At 34.6% G+C, this 19851-nt stretch overlaps 1 protein-coding gene across 2 annotated transcripts in view; it reads left to right on the top strand.

Annotated features, from left to right (window-relative positions):
* Positions 1-19851, top strand: part of KLHL1 (kelch like family member 1) — a 184286-nt gene that overhangs the window by 116532 nt on the left and 47903 nt on the right. For both annotated transcript variants that reach the window (XM_053970469.1, XM_053970470.1), the window contains one exon: positions 3999-4211. In XM_053970469.1, coding sequence (XP_053826444.1) covers positions 3999-4211 — 213 coding nt within the window. The remainder of the gene's footprint in view (positions 1-3998; positions 4212-19851) is intronic.

The raw sequence follows: 19851 nt of genomic DNA on the forward strand, positions 1-19851 counted from the left end.
ACTGTCATACTTTCTACTGTAAGTTACATTTTCTGAATTTAAAGCAAAAATCTACCATTCCACTTAATTAAAACATGGAAAGGCTATGTAAATGATGCATGCAGAGCAGATCCAGTGCATCTTATGAGACTTATGAGATGGTGAAGATCGACCTACAAAGCCTCTTAAAGTATTAGAGTCAAAAATTACAGGTCCTGGAGACTCATCCAACTCTGTTACATGATCTTCGGCATGCTAAAAAGTTCAGTACCCTTGTTCTCATAATAAAGGTTTATCTGCCTGTGAAGACCTAGGCATTCCTGAAAGCACTTCACAAGAACAAGATGAGAGGAAATGGCCTCCACTTGTGCCAAGGGAAAATGCCATTGGATATTAGGAAAAATATCTTCACTGAAAGGGTGATCATAATATGGAATCACTATCCCTGAAAGTATTCAAAAAACATCTAGATTTGGTACCTGGGACATGGTTTAGTGGCAAAGTTGACAGTGTTAAGTTAATGGTTGATCTTAAGTCTTTTCCAGTCATAATGAACATAATGAATCTGTGATTCTATGGCTGTGTATCTGAATTTCTACCTTGCATCGTAATCTCAGGAGAATTTAAAATTTATTTTATGTAACCTGAAAAGATGTCACAGACATCTGTTGTATCCTGTTCCCTAAAGTGCATAAATGAATACTAGTCACATAAAAAAAAAAAAAAAAAAAAAAAAAGCTAATATTTTTTCCACAATTAGCATATGAAAAATTATGTCTGTTGTGGTAGAACAGCTAGAATATGCTTTGCTGCTCCAAATGAAATGAATTTCAAGAAATTAAAATGTTATCTAGGAAGATTTGACATTCATTAGTCGGTTCAGGAAATGCTAGTAAGTTGAAGGAGAGAGTTTTTACCTCAGGAGATCAAAAACCTGGATTCTATATATAAATCAGGATTATATATATTACATTTATATTATATATAAGAATATATATGGTATATTTATAATATATATGGCATATTATATATAAAACATAATATATATTTGTTACTTTCTGCAATGCTCATGCCCAAATAAAATGAAATTTATGTAAGTCCAGCTGTTTAGAAAAAGAGATTTGAGCTTATATGTTTTGTCTGAAAACTTTCTTTGATTCTACAATCAGTACAGAGGCTGGAATAAGTTCCCTTTAAGCATGTATGCGGAAAAAACAATTTAAGATGACCAAATAAACCTTAATCAAATCTAAAATTATTGTTCTGAAGTTAAAGCTCCTGCTTGGAATGTTATTCTTAATAAATTAAGTTCTGTGAGTTCATGAAATGTGTTCCACCATCACAATGCTACTCTATAGTATTAGGTCTTTGGATTAATATGCTATTGCAAAGTGCAATGTTGGTTCCTATTAAGAAGTAGAGTCATATTTTTTTTCATAATGGGATTTAATGTCAGTTGAACCAGGCTTAATTAAACTTTGTCTTATAAATTATTTTATTGAGAAGTGCAATGAAATCTTGTGAGTTTTACAACTTTTTAATTAAAATGAATTAAGCCAGCTTGTGGTTAAGCGCTTCCCTACAAACTAGTTCCCTTATATTTCCAAGCTATTCGAAAATGTTCTAGATGCACAGTTTAAACTTTATCAGGAGGTAATGGTTTAAAACCTCATTCCAGAAAAATCTACATTTTTAGGGACCTATTGACATTTAATGTAGTAATTTTAAAAAAAGCTGAGTCATTTTTTGATCTAATTATCAATTATTTTAAGGTAGCTTAACAGCACGGTTAATATAGGTCATGACCACATATACATCTTTGATTTTCTGTTGCATCAGCATCCTATATATGTGGAGTTAAAAAGCAACTCATTGAAAGTTAAGTTGTACATATCAAAGCATTCACATTTATAATATTAAGCATTATTTTCAACTTTGTCAAATTTATTCTATCTGCACTTATATATTTTATCTGTAATTACACATTTCAAGGAGCTTCTGTCTCATGAGTTTGTCATGCCTATGTCTGCAATATGCATCTCTGCTGCCTTATATAAAATAATATAATAATTATAAATTAATAATAATATTTTTTAATAAATAAGTTTAAACAGTACATTTCAAAAAGTATGAATTTGGAGAATTAAAATAAGAGTTTCCTTCTATCGAATAAGTCAGGGAAGGACAGCATGTGACATGCTAGAGCCAGAGTATAATTCTATTGTTGTAAGTCTTGCACATTACTTTCTTGTATTTGTTATAATGTCTTCTATTTCAGTTTTGATGACCAGTCAGTCTTTCCCGTGGTTCAGACACAATCAAGCAATTATAGGCAGCACTGATTGGATTTTGATATGCTGAAAACTGAATTTAGAGGGTATAACAGTGGAACTATCCACTTCCCTCAGTTTTAATGTTCTTACATTTAAGTCCTTGACTGATGTTTTGTCATTCTTTCCCACTTTGCATCTTAAAAATTCTATCCAAAACAGCATAACAAAATTCATTATTATTTTTCATAAATTAGATGTTGGAACTTATTGTTCCCAGTATTGCTTTTTACATTCTCAGTTCACATAAAAACTTAGTTCCTTTTTTTTTGTGCCTCCAGTCTTCAATTACTTCATTTTATATCTGTCTATAAATCAAGAATATGAAAACACATTTACAATTTCTCCACAGAAATAAAGCACCCTAAAAAAAATATTTGGAGAAAAATATCTGTAGAATTGTGATTCTACTGTGTCCTGTTGTTGTAGAGTAGGTAGTTCAGGGAGTGCTTAATTCAGTCCTTAGGATTCAGACAACTAAATGCAACACTTTATTTTATTGTTGGTTTTTTGTTTGGTTTTCATTTTCTTTTGTTTTGTCTATATGTTTTATGTAGTTTATAGGGGAGTTTTTTTAGGATTTTTTAGTTGTTCCTATTTTTATTTGTCCTGGTTCTGTCCAGGACAAGGTTAATTTTTCTTGCAGTAGCCAGGATTGGGGCATAACTAGGACACTGAAGTTAGTCTGTAGAACTTTAAGTCATTGCTTGGATGGGGGAGAAAGGTCTCTTCCAAGGGGAAGGGGTTCTTTCTGGTCTAGTAAATGTGGCAGAGGGATCCATTTGGTGTTGTCTGTTGGGGATGGGTGTGGGGGCTGTGGTTCTGTGTGAATCGCTTCCTTTCTTGTCTCTGTCATTATTATGGTTGCTGTTACTCTTTTTTTCCTTACCTCATTGCTGTTTCATGTAAAGTGTTCCTATCTTAACCAGTGACCTTTACTTTTTGTACCTCCAATTTTCCTCTCCAGCCCACTGCAGTGTGGAAGGGTGAGGGGAAAAGCAGGAGAGCAAGAGAGTGTCAGTGGTTTGGAGAGTGGGGGCACTGAACTGGGGAGTACTGTTCCTAAACCCCAACAGCACAAGAGTTTTCAATACTGTGAGATCTTAATTGCTGTAAACTATTTGCATGATAACTGGATATTAAAAACCTGTTCTGAACAAGGTCAAAAAATAATCCTTAATTCATGTTGTTGATCTTTCCCTCAGCCTTGTCATATGTGTAGATGGAAATCTAGATATTCATAATATAACTATATGACTGACAAGTTATTTAAGAAATAGTGAAAGAAAGACAGTGAAAATATCCAGGAAAACGTAGTATGAGCCTGTAAAGATTTACAATATATTTAATTACTTTTAATTAATTATTAATATATAAAATTACTCAATTACAACTGAGTTTATAAAAATTTCAAATAATAGCCTTTACTAATTCTGACTATTTTTAATTATGATATTATCATATAATCCTCATATTGTTTTTGAAATATATTTATATATGAATTGCAACTATAGCTGTTGAACTCTAAAAATTTATGTTTTGTTTTTCTTATGAGCTGCAAGGATATGGCAGAGCATACCCATATCTGGGTATGGCAGATATTGACTAATCTTATGGCTTATTAGCTGTAGTGTCTTTTTTAAATTTTCTTGCAGTATTACTGAATCTGAAATAATTTTCTCTTCCCAGGAGAATATAATGGAAGTTATAAGAAATCAAGAATTTTTACTTCTACCTGCCGAAGAACTCCATAAACTTCTTGCCAGTGATGATGTGAATGTTCCTGATGAAGAGACCATTTTCCATGCCTTAATGATGTGGGTGAAATATGATATGCAGAGGCGATGCAATGACCTAAGTATGCTGCTTGCTTATATCAGATTACCACTCCTTCCACCTCAGGTATTTTTAAAATTATGTAATCATCATCATAACAAGAACATCATTGTTATTGTGTCCTTGTGAAAACTGTCATCAGTTTATGACCTGCAATTTCTGAATACTCTGTGTGTTTAAAAGCAAACCTGTTCAGAATCATAAAAAATGCATGATAACCTTTCTATTGTAGGTTGGGTTGGTTTAGTCAGGGATTTTATTAATGTTAGTTACGTTTGTTCCTTGTACTCCCCTATTTTTCCCCTCACAGTGGTTTGCTCCAAGTTGTTTACCCTGAAAGTTCCTGCCACTCAGACCTGTCAATCTTCTCACCTCTCCCAGGTTTCTCCTTATCTGGATCTGTCAGTCAAGGGTTGATCACTCCCTGATGAGTGTCAATCTTGTAACCACTCCCTGCTTCTTCATGAAAGTTCTGTATCAATCACCCCACCTCAGCCTTTCTATTTGTCCCAGAATGCTGTACCCACCTCGGTTATGTTACCATTGGTTATAATCTATGTCACTCCTCTATTGTTTCTCCCTATAGGGTGAGGCAGGTTTCCACCCCTGTCTGCCCACCCCCTACTAAATCTGCTGCAACCCTTTGTTCTCCGGCATTTGTTCTGCATTGTGCTGAGAGCAATTTGTTCCAACCATGCATGGGGGAATAAAAGTTCTTAGGGCTTGCAAGCAAAGTGTCCTTCTCTCGTCCCTTCGTCTCCTCTCAGCGTGAAGCTACCAAAGCTGCATTACCCACGCCACAGCACTCAGCCTAACCAAGGAGGCAGACGCCATAACCCTGGAGTGCCCTACTCACGTGGCGGCCACTTGGCCTCTCATAGGCAGTGCTAGCCAGCGCTTCTCAACTGCTTGAGCTTGTAGCAGGTAGCTGCCGTACCTTTCATCCCCCCGCGATGGTTCGCTCCAGGCTGCCTGCCATAGGAGATTCCCCACATCACTCCTGTAACCAGCCCCTGTTCATTCCTGAAACTTCCTTGTCAGTTACTCCATCCCCGTGTCCCTGTTCATCCCGGAGCTCTGTATCCACCCCCGTCGTGTTCCTGTTGGTTACCATGGCCCATATCACCGCCACGTTGCCTGTCCCCATTGGGCGGGAGGGCTTCTGCCCGTGTCTTCCCGCGCCCTATAAAACCCCATGCACCCTCAGTCCCGTTGCCATTTTGTCCATGCGGATGCTGGGGGCAGACGCTGTTCTCCATCGCAGCACCACGCGACAATAAAAGCTCTCCAGCCAGGCAAGACAGATTGGACATTCTTTTGCCTCTTTGCCTCATCCCAGCGCCGGTTACAGAGCGCAGCCAGCCCCACTCCAGTATGCTGAATGCCAGAGCGCCTGGGCCAAGCGGCACCCCGGTCTGGCCGAGAAGCAGCACCTTTAGCCGGGCTCCTGAGCTGCCCCGGATCGGGGAAAACAATGCAATGCCGCAAAAGACCTTAACACCCATAGGCCTCAAGACAAGACTTGTTCAGGGCAATTTTGGTGTCTGTTGAAGTGATGGTCACCATCTTGGTCTAAGTTACAGTTTCAGACTATCACCAGGTGATGGAGGAAATCCCAGTGAAATCCACAGCACACAAAAGCTATTTGGTTTATATTCCTTCAGGTAGGAAAGCCCAGGTACTTCCCTTGGAGTGGGGAATTTCAACTGGACAATGTAATGTGGATCATGGGACACTTTGGGAGTCTTTGACACCTTCTAAGATACAGCTGCCTATTGCATCAATGAATTTGAGTCCCTTGAGACCCATTATGGCCCATTAGCAGAGATTGATACCTTCAGGCTATGTGTGATTGTCCCAGTACTTCTCTGAAGGAGAGTTATCACAGCTGAGTCACTTGAGTAAGGACAAAGAGACAGTACTGTGCCTTGAAGGATTTACCTCTGTCCTTACCTGGTTCAACACCAGCTGTAGCCTGAGGTGTCAGGTGTGCTCTCCCACTGCACTTAGGAGGTTACTTTGCACTTCAGCAGCTTGTCCCTGATTGTTTGAGCCACCAGCATTCCAACCTCTCTTCCAGTGTCACTTCTGGGATGCCCCCTTTATCTTATCTTATCTCAAGTTCCCCTCACAGTCCAAATTCTGGTTAGCAGGCATATTTAGGGAGATGTGGGTTTTGATGGTTGCAGATGAACAGCTGGATATTTGCAGTTTTCTACAGTGGGCAAAAGTCCTCTGATGATTTTAGCAATGTTTAAGCCATTAACCGTTTCAGTCTCTTACACAATGCTGGTAACACATGTTTTGGCTATTGCTGAGCTGCATTTATATAGCAAGGAGGTAGATGACTAGGGAATTGGGTACATGAAAAGAAAAATGTTTAAAAACTGTTTATAAAGAAGTTTAGAAAGAAATGTTTTATAGTGATATACTAGCAATTCTCTTGAACGTTCTGTTTTATTTAATTTGGAAATTAAGTCCTATACACTGGTGCTGGTCTGTAATTGAGAACTGCATCATAAATGTATCAACTATAATGCTAAAAAAGCAAGGCCTTTTTCAAAATTAGAATTAAGATGTAACAGAATTTCAACAAAAAATATTGAGAACTGAAAGTGAAATTTTACTTTTTATTACCAAAAGGGTTTTTTTTTTTTTTTTCCTGCTGTGGTTTATACTTAAATATGTATCAAATAAAACTCTCTGTCATTTTCCTTGCACTGCAAATTAACTGAAGAGCTCTCTGGAAAGAAGCCAGGTCAAAATTAGCCGCTCATCATTGGACCTTTGAAAAAAAAAACTCAACTATTTACTTTCCTTACTTTTAAATTCACCTTAAAAAGAGGAAGTCAAAGACTACAGAATTTATTAACAGACTGGAAAGATTCTACTGAGATCCACTTAAAATGAAGGTTTAAATTCTGAGTTTCCATGATACCTCATTTCTCTCTCAAGGTACAGTAATTATATTGGCAATGTAGTCAGACTTAAGTAGTACAATATCAAAAAATGTGATTCACAATCCAGTAGATAAATTTAGGAGAAGGCAAGCCAGTATTAACCTGTTAAAAGGAAACTATCATAAAGCTGAAAATTAAATAATAGAACCTGCAATGTTGCCATAGAAACATTTTTGCTTCTTTGATTTGCCTGGAACCATCTTCTAAACTAAAACGGTTCATATTTCTTCATTCAAGTCAAAAAAGAAAGACTGGTGGCTTGGCCAACATAAGAACTTATTTCACATTATAGTAGGTAATAAAATAGGTAATAGGCAATATTATATAATAGAATAAAATAAAAAGAATAGTTTTCTGTAGGTGTTCCAGATATTTTATGTTGAGCCATACAGAAAACATAATTTATGTTCATTTTCATTCTTAAGGGATTTGGGGAGAGTAAAAATTTGGTGGTATCCTTAAACCTTGTTAATGCTGAAGTATTTCAGATTATTTATTTGAATTGTTAATTTACAATTGTTAATTGTTTATTTATGAAATATTTTCTGACTTTTGATAGAATTCTTTACAGAGAGTAAGTTAACAAGCTAGCTAAGAAAAAAGCAAAAACTGTATTTAAGAGGACCTTTTGTCAGTTTTTCAAAAACTATAAGAAACTACTTTTGTCGCTGAATGGTGCCACTGTTGTCCTCAATTTCGAATTTTTGATTGCATTTTAAATAAATCCCTTTCAATGTTTAAAAAACCTAACAAAATTAGTACATGTAAAACAATACAGAAACACTACAGATATTTTATATACAGGTGTATGTGTGTGTCTTTGTATGTATTTTTTTTACATGATATGATAAACATATATATAATTACAGAATCCAAATTACAGAATGCCTGAGGTTGGAAGGGACCTCTGAATAACCTCTGGTCCAACACTTCTGCTCAAGCAGAGATAACCTAGAGCCATTTGCACAGGACTCTGTCTAAACAGTTTTAAATAATTCCAAGGATTCTGCAGTGCTTAGTCACCCTAACGGTATTAAAATGTTTCCTGATGTACAGAGGAAACCTCCTGTGTTTCAGTTTGTGCCCATTGACTCTCGTCCTGTGGGCACCACTGAAAAAAGCCTGGATCTCTCCTTTATGCACCTTCTCTTCAGGTATTTATGAACATTAGTAAGATTTCCCAAAGGCTCCTCTTTTCTGGGATAAGCTGACCCAGCTCTCTCAGACTTCCCTCAGAGGAGAGGTGCTCCAGTCCCTTCATCATCTTTGTGAGCCTTCATTGTATTCTCTACAGTATGTTCATATCTCTCTTGAACAGAGGAGTCTAGAATTGGACACAGCTCTCCTGTTTTGACCTCTCCAGTGCTGACACAAGGGGAAGAATCACTCTCCTGGACTTACTGACAATACTTTGTCTAATGCAGCTCCAGATATCTCCTGCCTTCTTTGAGGCAAGGGCACAGTGCTGGCTCCTGTTCTGCCAAGCTGCTTTCTGATTGGGTGGCCCACAGCATCTATTAGTCCATGAATGTACATTACACATACATATATGTATGGCCATACAAATATATATAGGAATTTATTTAATTCTTTTATGGTAGAATGTAGTTAGGAACCCTTTTCTTAGAAGTGAAAAAATATAGTTGTGGAAAGATATATCCAATAAAGTATGACCAGACAGTTGAAGGTGTTCATACATAGTTCCCTGATGACATGTGATATAGTGATTGCCATTCCCACCCCTCATGGAGCAAAGCAGTTAATCTAATTCCTCACTAATTTTGTAGAGGCAAAAGTCTAGCCTCGTCTGCAGCTGAAGCTGAAACATTAACTTCTGGCCATGAAGGAAAACGGCATAAAAGAGATTATATCTATGCAACAGTATTGTAAATACAGGCAAACCCGGTGGGAAGAAAGGATGATGTTTGACACCAGTTCAGAAGGCTGAATAATTTCTTTATTAGAACTATATAATAACTCATTAATATACTATTTAAAGGAAGATACTAAAGCTACAAACCTATTTGTTCTAACTATGATATCTAACTAATTCACAATTCTTGACCCTCTTTGCGAGAGTCCAGACACAGGTGGATCTGATTGGCCATCAGGCCCAAACAATCCTCACCAGACTCCAATCAAGCAATCACCCCAGGTAAACAATTTTCCAAACACATTCCACATGCGAAAAACAAGGAGCAGAAATAGAAATTGTTTTCTCTTTCTTTCCTCTGTGCTGCTCTATGAAAAATCCCGAAAGGAAGAAGAATGTCTCTGCGACACCACTGAATTCTCCTTTTCTTTCTTTCTACCTTTCCCAAAAGACAATCGTTTATTCCATGTTTGTATCTCCTGTTCCCTGACTCAAGCTGTACCGTGAAACATTCAATGCAATGCAGCAGCATAGTTGAGCTTCTGCCTATTTTGATTACTAATGATGTAATCTCGTTTACCAAGATGAAAAGCTGGTTTCTGCTATTTGTTGGTACACAGTGTTACCAACTGTAGCTGTTAATGTTGATGCTACAGCATAAGTCAAGAATGTGTGCAGCTTCTCTTGGGCAAAACATTATTTTTATGGTGTTTTTAAGAGTGTGAGAAGTTACTAATGATACCTGGGCTGCTGAAGGAATTTGCAAGCAAGAGAAGTTAATACAATACTGAGTACCTGGAATAGAATGACAGTAAAGATGAAGATGTTTAGTGTTTTTAAGTGAAGATGTGCATGATCAAAAGAGCACAAATATTTTCTCATAGAAATGCTTGAGTTAAAGCTAACTTGTATTCCACTGGTATGCTGGGTTTATAAAGAGTGTTATTTGCATCTGCCTATAACAGCAGATCACTGGTTTAGCTAGGAAAGTTAAAAAATAGCACCAAGCAGAGATATTACTGCCTTTTCCTCTATAACACTTTTAATAATATCACTTTCAGAAGCTTGCAAACCACATCAGTAGGATAATGCATAGTCTTTGACTATGTGGCTCAGATCCACTGAATCTGTTATAGGCATCTAAATTAGATTTCTTGCCCAGGAGCAGAAACAACACAGTCCTTATAAAATGAAGTACTTAAATACCATGTAAGCCACTGGAGAGAAAATTAACAGATCCACATGAGTTCTCTTTTTATTCCTACAGAGATGCTGTAGGTAAACTGTAGGAAGCACTGAGCCTCTAAATCCCCTTAGAATTCACACATTACATGACTGTACATGATCTTAAACATGTATATGAATTTGCATGTAATAATTGAGTAGAAACCCTTTAAATCTTAGCTTAGAAAACTGATATGATCATGTAAACTTGTAAATTCCTTCCACAGCTCAGCTGGCATTTGGAAAAGAAGTATTTCTTTGTGCTACTAAAAAAACCCAATTAACCAGGCAGTTGCCAGACAGGTTCATTAAGTTTTGACCTTTTCAGCATATATTGAGCTAGAGGAAACAACTGAAGGTTCCTTTGCTTAGCAAAAATGGAAGGTATCATTCTATGTCAGTCAATCTTTAAATTTGTCTGTGACAGCAGTGTGATTGATAATAAGAAATGAGAAGCTTCCTGGGTTCTCAGTCTCCAGTGTCACTAAACAAGTGCAGCTGATAAGAACTCACACCTGAGTAGAGTTCTAGGCTTTTAAGATTGGTTCCTACCTACTGGTCTGGAGTAAATCCTAAGGGTGTGTGTAAACTCTGTCAGCCTCTGCAACATTTTGTGAATTCTTTCAATCACTTTTAAATGATTGCATAGCAGGAGATTATAACTTGAATCTGAAAAGTCTGAAGGTATGATTCAGTTTCTCATTCACCTGTGTGTGCAGGCTTCTCTACATCAGCTAGATTCCTAACCTAGCACTATAGGCAATGAAGATCTGGTGCATTTCCCAACATGCAGGAGCAAACCTGTGTGCTGATTTGAGAAGTTCCATGGATTATCACCCTGCCTGTCTCCAAGCAATTTTTCTAGAAACATTTCCTTCTAAATCTGGTGCTATATTTACTGGCTCTGTGTGGATTCTTAGACACCCAGTGGCATCTCAAATGGTGCTAAATGCTTGGTTTTGTGCAAGTGGCTTAAACCAATTAAACTAAGCAATATTTTTAAAGAAATATTTATGTTAATTTCAAGCAAACAATGATTAATTAATTACCTTAAGAATTAATAACTTCCCAGTCCACAAAAAAATGAATTATTGGCAAGCTTCTAGGATGATCTCCATATTCTTCTCTTAAGTTATCAATGCAATAAAAATTTGGGCTTGAAATTTCAGTAAAGTTTCAGTAAATGCCTTGAAGCAGTCACAAGGTGCTGTTCAAATAAAGAGTATGACAACATGATTCTGTAATACTATTTCTTTATCCAACACATAGGCAACTTACCTGACTTTTTTTTCAGTTTTTTATTCAGTTTCTCATTATATACTGAGCATATGGTTTACTACTAAATATTTTGGGGTAAATTTATTTAATGGAAGACAGAATTTCCACTCATTAAATCACATTTTTACATGGTTATAAAATAAAAACTTGTGCCACTTAAATTTATTCAGTGTTGTGAAATATATAGAACAATAGTTTTATAAAAATACTATATTTCTGTTGCTTATTCTCTGCATTTTATGTGAAACTTTTAGGAGAATGTATGTTTCATACATATCCCCACTAGAATGTATAGGTTGTGTCCATGTGAAAACACATATTTATGAATAAATTAGATTATATTAACTAAATAATCAATTAGAAGCTCTGTTCACATAAATAAGAGGATATATTTTCTTGACCTTTGAAATAGCACCATTCTTAAATGAGTTACATTCAAAATACAGTTACAGTCACATAAAATTATGTCTTCCGTTTTGAGAAGACATGTTTTGCCTGTTGCTTATATTTTTACAAGGTCATATGATCTGTAGTCATTTTTTGGCAGGTTTATATCTTTTTCTCTCTTACTGACTATCAAATTGACAGTCATATTGTTGTGGGTAGCCCCTGGCTGGATGCCACTCTACCCTCCCCTCCACAACTGGACAGGGGAGAGGAACTACTATGCAAAGCTCATGAATTGAGACAAGTTTTGCTGCTAGCTATTGATGTTCAGTAAATCATGCCTCCTGAGATCATGCAAATATAGCTTATTGATGGTAGTTAGGACAAAGATCAGTCGCTGCTTTCAGCAGTTGTTAACAATAGGTAGTTTTAGAAGTAAAAAACATTATTGCCGTTGATGTCATCAAAATCTGTCACTCTTAAGTAAAGAAGGAAGGAAAAAGGGAGGGCTAAGAAATGGCTTGGACTTGCCCTCCATAATGTTAAGTCCCTATTTTTTGTAGTGTAGTGCTCTTTTCTGCATTCTTCCTTGTCTCTTAGATTGATTCAGCGTAATAGACAAGCACAAAATAAGACACATTTTCTTTTCTAGTTTTTTTAGTTGAGTCATCAACATTTCAGAGATTGTGAATGTCTTAAAAGAATTCTTCCTAGTCAACATTTGTAACATTTAAACATTAAATATACTGTCTGGAAAAGGTGCTTAAATACAGTCCCCCTTCTGTGATGTATTCTTATCCATCTTTTTTCCTACTTCTAAGACTGAAGATCATATTTGAATCAGAACATTATTTGTGGGGAAAAAAATGCTTCCTTTATGTTCCATTTCTTTGTATTTATTCCTATATAAGAATTTTATGAAAATTACATCAATTCTGGTAGACTACAGCTTACTGCAGTTAAGAGGTAACTACAGTAAAAAAATAAAAAGCCAGTAATTTTCAAATATGGGCTGTTAGTTGTTATTGGCTGAGTAATGTTTATATTCCATTTGTTAGCATCTGTCGTGCTTTTACCTAATCTCCTATTTGTCACTTTTAGAAGAAAAAAAACAAAAAATTTGATTCAGAAGAACTTCAAATAAAGACATCTGTCTTCAAAAGGAGACCATGCAACACTTTGTCAAAGGCCAACCTATTTTTGCTTCTAGTGTTGGGGTATTTTTTATATTTTCTCTTATTTTAAATGTGATTGGGGTTTTATTAAGTTTTTGTTTCACTTTCTTTTGAATTAAATTTGACCTTTTGAATACAATTTGACAATTTCTTATTTCTTATGTAGTATTTTAATACTATGGCAAAATATGCATAGTTCTTGGAATTATGAACTTAATTTTTTCCTCAAGGAGTAGAGAAGAAAATGTGCAAGGTACTCTGCATGACATTAATCTTACCTAACTTTATCTAGAAACTTAATATTTACTTTAAGAAGCAATTTATTTTGAAATAAAGATATTTTTCTTCATTTTCTGGAGAATAAGCATACCATAATGAAGTAAAATGTAGATCTGAGCATCAGTAGAATTGTGTAGTAAATTTGCATCTTAGATTTTGCCCTCCTTTTTTTATCCTCTCTGTAAAATACACAGATTGATAAAATTGTCGTGAAAAGATGTCGCTGGAGGCAGAAGCTGGGGTGGGAGGGTTTAAAACAATTTCTCTTTTCCTAAACTGAATAACATTTGAATCAATAATACATCTGGTTGATAAGTCAATTGGTCAAATTAGCACCAAAGACAGACCTGGATGTACAAGGAGTTCAACAAAAGTCAGTATGTGTGCCAAAAAAGTGTGGGCATACCTATAAATTAGTTAAAATTTTAACAGTGTCATAAAGGATAACATGGGTTTACTTATAGAAAATAACACTGAAGATTATAATAAATAAGTCTGTTAAATCATACACTTTGGAGAAGAGTTAATGCTGTGAAAGTGATTTCAATACCACAGTTTAATTACTTGCCACAGATGCTACCAATGAATGTTCCAATTCCATTACTTAGTTTATTTGAGAGGAAGGGGTGGGGGAAAAATCAATTTCCTTATTTCTGTAGCAAATGTACAGCCTCGGAAATGTGTATGTACATGGCTGATTGTTTCTTTAGTAAATTCTTTAGGGTAATCGAATACTAAGTTAAGGAAAACAAACTTCAACTATGCTATATTCATATTTTTGGTTTGGATTTTGTACCCTGATGTGGAGGAGGAATAGGGAGGACTTGGTTATAACTGAAGGGTAGAAAACCAGTTTAAAATTTCTTCTGAATATGAAATAATATTTAATGTGTTGGGAAAAAGGAATTACAAATCAAATACTGAACACATTTCCTCTGCCAATGACTATGGTCATCAAAAATGCAAGCTTAGTGGATGCCAGAATTTGGATTTCTGACAGAAAACACAACTAGATTTTTTTTCCAAAAATGGAGTCTGAGACTAATAATTATTACTGCTATGTGACTGATCTCTTTGCAATATATTATCACCTGCATGCATATAGAGATCACACTAACGAAGGTCTGTGGTGTCTAAGCAGTAAATACTGATGTAGATTATTTATAATAGAAATTATTAGCCACAGGTTTGTAGGAAGAACTGGTCTAGTGTTTCTTAAAGATCCTTAGTCTGCTGCATCTTATTGCTGAGGAGAAAATAACCTTTGTCTGATAATACAGAAATCTGAGAGATTTAGTGTAGTCTTTCTTCCTGAGTTGGTTGAGCAGCTGGCTTTACTAACACATAATGAATAATTTAGTCCATAAGCAACACAAATATTGAATTTTACATACTGAATATTTGTTGTACTACAGAAAAATGCCTGGAAATCTCTGTGCTAAAAAAAAAAACCAAAAAAACTTTACTGAAATCATTAATTAAACATGAATAAGAAAAACAGAATTTAAAAGAGATCCAGAATTCTCAATGAGCTGAAAAAAGATGGTAGAAAACAAAATGAGATGTGCTAAATTTGAGGTATTATTACTTGCAGATATTTTTCATTATTTTATTTCTAAGACAAAATATTGAAACTATTGTTTTAAAAGCTAGCAAAACCTCAAACAATAAATTAGAAATTAGCTTTTTTAAAAAAATTCAATATAAGGCTCCTGTTTACAAGTGAAGTGAGTAAAGCAGATGGTTATGTTAGATTTTGCTCAATACATTCAATTCCTAGCAACAAAAAAAGGTTGTTTAGTAATATTGCAAAGGTTCATATGGATAAAATAGAATTTAGAAATGGAGTTGAAACTTCAGCTACACACAGGATCAGTTTGAGACCTTGTGTTCTCTATGTTTAGAAGTCCCAAAAATGTTAACAACTTTTATAGTTTTTTCATTGTTTAAAATCTAAAGGGGAGAGTGAGGGAATGTTTAAATGTTTTCATTGTTTTTATATAAAATATACTTGCAAATCTGGATATGTATAATAAATGATGCTATTGATAATACCTCAGAATGCAAAATTGGCAGAAAATAATTTTATGACTGCAATACATTTTACTTTCAAGATACAGTACTTTAAAAGAGTTAAGTGAGATATATATTTGCAGTAAATTCACAATTATACAATTCTTGATGCTGTACCTCCTGTTATGAAAACCTAAGGCATTGTTTGTGTACAAAACTTTCCCAATTTTTAAATTAATTGATAATTTTTGATGTCTTTTTCTGATGACTATTCAAAATTTTAGTCTAAACTTTTAAAGGTTTTTTAAATTTATTCTTGTTCTCTGAGGATAATTCTTAAACATTGTAATAATGTATGCTTAATAAATAGTCCCAAATATTTCCTCACATAAACAGTGCAAACATGCTGCTCTTCTCACTCCTGTTCTCTTAAGATTTTTTCATGAATGCTTAATTTAGTATGTGTAAAAATAAGATTTGCTGTATATTTTTTCTTATTTGAAAGTATTACTGATGATTGAAATATCTTACTGATTTTACTTTACTTTTTTTTACTTTATTTTTCTGAATAGTTAATAATATTGCTACTGGACACCACTTAAATTTCTAATGTAAACATCTAAATTAATACCTTGCATTGTCAAGACAGCCATAATGATCTTTTACTAAAATCTGTTCTTTTCAAGAATAAATGTTAAGCAAAATATTTAGTTAATAGTGAAATAGCAGAAATTAAAGTGATATTGAAAGAAGCAAACCATACTTTAATTCTATTCCCCAGTACCTGTGATTAATTTTCATAACCTCCTCCCAGCCATGATCAGCCAGCTGGTAAGAAAATGAGCTGTAAATTTTCAACTGAAATTTTCACCTGAAATTACTTAGGTCACTTTTATGCCTACCCCATAAGTTCAAAGGTTTTAACAAAGAAGTTTAAATACATCAAACAATAGTCTTTATACCAAGAGAAGTGCTATCCAACAGAAGTAGCTCAGAGTTTATTCCTTTTGTAAAAAAAGAATTAGCACTTCTTGGGGGAATTTTTTTTCTTTCATATTTGCAGTGAAACATAAATAGCCGGACTGATATTTCTTAAAATGGGTATATTTATAAAAAGTTTTAATCAGAATAGCAATTAATTTGAAATTTGCAGTTCAATAGTATTACAAGCATTTTCTTCAACTGTCTTATAGTCAGAAAATACAAAATGTCAAAAATGTATTCCTTTCACTACATTAATCATTAGAAATGCTTGTATTCATATGGCAATATTTTGATGTAAGAATCAGGACCTCTACGAGCTTTAGACAGATAAAAAATTCTTCAAATTGGAGCTTTGTCCATAGAAACACAGCATTTCCTAATTTCTAGAGCAGCTTGAGCATGCTAAGTATAGTTTGAAAGTATAGTCTGAGAACTATTTTTGTAGAAAGTTTCAAAGCAGTACTTATATTCTGTCCAGAAACTCATATAAACCCTTTATTTGCTTTTCATTTTAATCTGTACAAAGAAGAATCATGACCTTACATTTCAGAAGTCTATTCTTTCCTAGTAGCAGCATTACTGTGATCATTAACAATAAGCAGCCATATCAAATCTGTGCATGGAAGAAGACTCATAAAAAGACTGTGATGGCTAATCAAACTTCTCTCTTGAAAAACATTCAAAATGCGAACTTTAGGCCATTAATTCTTCAGATTTTTGTTTCATATGGTAATGTGATTTTCTGACTCAAGGTTGTCAAGTGACTTGGGATATATTTTTGATCAAGGAAGAGACTTGTGGATTTTTTTAAGTGAAGCGTGCTATGAAAATCCACATTTCATTTATTCTCAATGAATTTAAAGGACTTTTAACATTTTGTTCTTCTTTTATAATTATTAATACTATTAACATAATTCTAATCCCCTGTTCTGTGAGACATTGGCATATAAGTTTCTAAGGGCACAGAACTCTTTAGGGCTCTTCAGAGGGAGAATGCATCTAGATACTGATATAATTTTTAGAGAACTGGAAGTTGCTTTCTGCCTGTGAAAAAATTAATGTGCTTGGGTATGAAATTTAATCCTCATCAGTGGTGTACAGAATAATTATATGTTTTTAAGGACTATTCAAGATTCTAAATCAGATACAGATCACATAATACATAATTTGGAATGATGCTTTCCCTCTTTTGTAAACACCCATCTCTTGGATTACAGGTTAAAACTTTTGCTTGTGCTTAGTATTTAATTTTGGCATGCAGGGAGTACTTCTCACTTTCTTCACTTTTATAGCCCTGATATCTCACCTTGAGGAAATACCCACATTTTTTCTTTTTTAGTGGTAGGAATCCAACAGTGTTTCATCATCTCCCCATTTGGATAATTACTGTGTCTGAGGCATGTATCAAGGTGGAATCTGAGGTTAGTTTATCCTGACTGAGTGAATATTGTCACACCTTGCACTTTTCACAAGATAGAAAGCTCTATCTAAATAACCAGGGAGTGTTCTGTGCCTCTTCAGAAGCATAAGGTCACTTTGAGATCTTTGATGAGGGCAGGTCTTTGCTTCTTCCATTGCCTTGTAGTCTCTTCCAAGAGTGGAGTAAAGGAAAAAAGTGGTCTTTTTCTTTCCAGGTAGGTGGAAACTTTTCCCTAGTAATGGCTGAATTTTATCCTAGATGGCACAGGGTAGAAAGGGACCAGTTCCATCTCTCAGATGATCATTTATGTAGAATATGTGGGACTTTGCTTAATGTCATTCAAATCAAGTATTCAGATCTCCACAATCCTAGCTGCAAATCACTGGGATAACAGAGAGGCTGGGAGAGATCTGTCAGGAAGCAACAAATGCAGAGCTGCTCATCAAGGAAGGAAGGAGAGAGCTGAGAATAAGAGCAAGGCAGGCAGCAATTGGTGCATTCCTGTGGTACACCCACTGTTGGTCACTGAACCTGTACCCAACTACTCCTTTTTTCTTGTTAGACTTGACTTTCCTTTTGGCACTACTTGAGTGCTTTACACTCCAGATCTCAAATTGAATGTGCTTCATTGAGTTGAAACATGCCTGCTCTCTGCAGCATGGTGCTGGAAGTCATTTGGAAGTATATCTAAGAAAGGACTTTTTGGAGGTTTAATTGGGAAAAATGAGAAACATGATGACACAAAGTGACAAAAAATTCTCAGGATATTGCTATTCTGAGAAGTCCTAGCAATGGTAAAGTTAACTATCCTGGCACTGATATTGTAGTCTTTTGAGAAGCTACAGCTCTGTGATTTTCCATGTTACAAAGCCCAGCAATATTCAGTTAGTATTAGATACAATTCTCTCTTAATGAATTATGTCATAAACATGGAAGAGCAAGCTGAACATAATATGGTTTCCAGGGAAACATCCTTATTAACTGAATTTCCTGATCAAATGCATCCTGATTTAATAAAAATATATTGATTGCTGTGACATAATCAGGAAAGATAACTATGGAGTAGAAAAACTTTGAAGCAGATTACTGAAATTTAAACATGAAACAGCTTTATATAACTTCTGACTTCTAAGTAGTAGCTTCAATTTTTTTTTTGTTTTGTTTTTTTTTTTTTTTTTTTTTTGGGTTTTTTTGTTTTTGTTTTTTTTTGTTTGTTTGTTTTTTTTTTGTTATTCACAACTTTAGCCTTTAGGAAATTCAGAAATACAGTGTTTATCACAAGTTAGCCCATGTTCTAGAAAAGTTAATAGGAGGAATGATTTTTTTTTTTTTTAAGGGACATGAACAAATATTTCAGTCCACTTTAAAACTTTTATTTGTATTTCTTGGGTTTTTTCCATTTTTTATTAATTTTTAAGGTGAATTTCTAACTTCAGAGAAAGAGAGATTCAGCTTTTATTTGTGGTTGATTAAGTCTCAGAATTTTGGGACAGAATGGTGTTCACAGATTATTATTTCTTCTTTATTTGAAACACCTGGCAACACAATTGAAATATTTCAAAGATAAATATTTGCTTTAAGAGCCTAAGCATTTCTGGGTAAAGGAGTAATGGTCTAAAAAGAAATCACCAATATTATTGTTGGATTGTGATCCTTACTGATATAATAAGCTTGCCATAAAAACCTTTGTCACCAATTTTATTAATGACATTAAGCATTAGAAAGTCTACATAACTTAATAGTGCCTCAAATTTGTGCAGAGAAAACTGGTAATTCTATTTCTTAGTGCTCTTGTGCCTGTGTTCTGTTTAGTTAATATTGACAGAGTATTCCATTTGGTTCTGTAGTCCTAAACATGTGTTAAATCATTTTGCAATCATCCTGCCTAAAATCTGGACACAATTTGCCTTCAGATCTTTGATTTTTTAGTCTACTGAGCATTGTGCTGAACACTATAAAGGAAAAAAAAAAACTGGAGAATATATGAAAAAATGAATATATGAAAAAATCTTAAGATTATGAGATAAAAGTTAACCTAGTGTTATGAAATATGCTTATTACCCCTGTTTCTAAGCATACTTTTAATAACCTTACTTAGTTATATTAATTGAAT

This window comes from Vidua macroura, chromosome 2 (assembly GCF_024509145.1).
Source record: "Vidua macroura isolate BioBank_ID:100142 chromosome 2, ASM2450914v1, whole genome shotgun sequence".
Classification (NCBI taxonomy): Eukaryota; Metazoa; Chordata; class Aves; order Passeriformes; family Viduidae; genus Vidua; species Vidua macroura.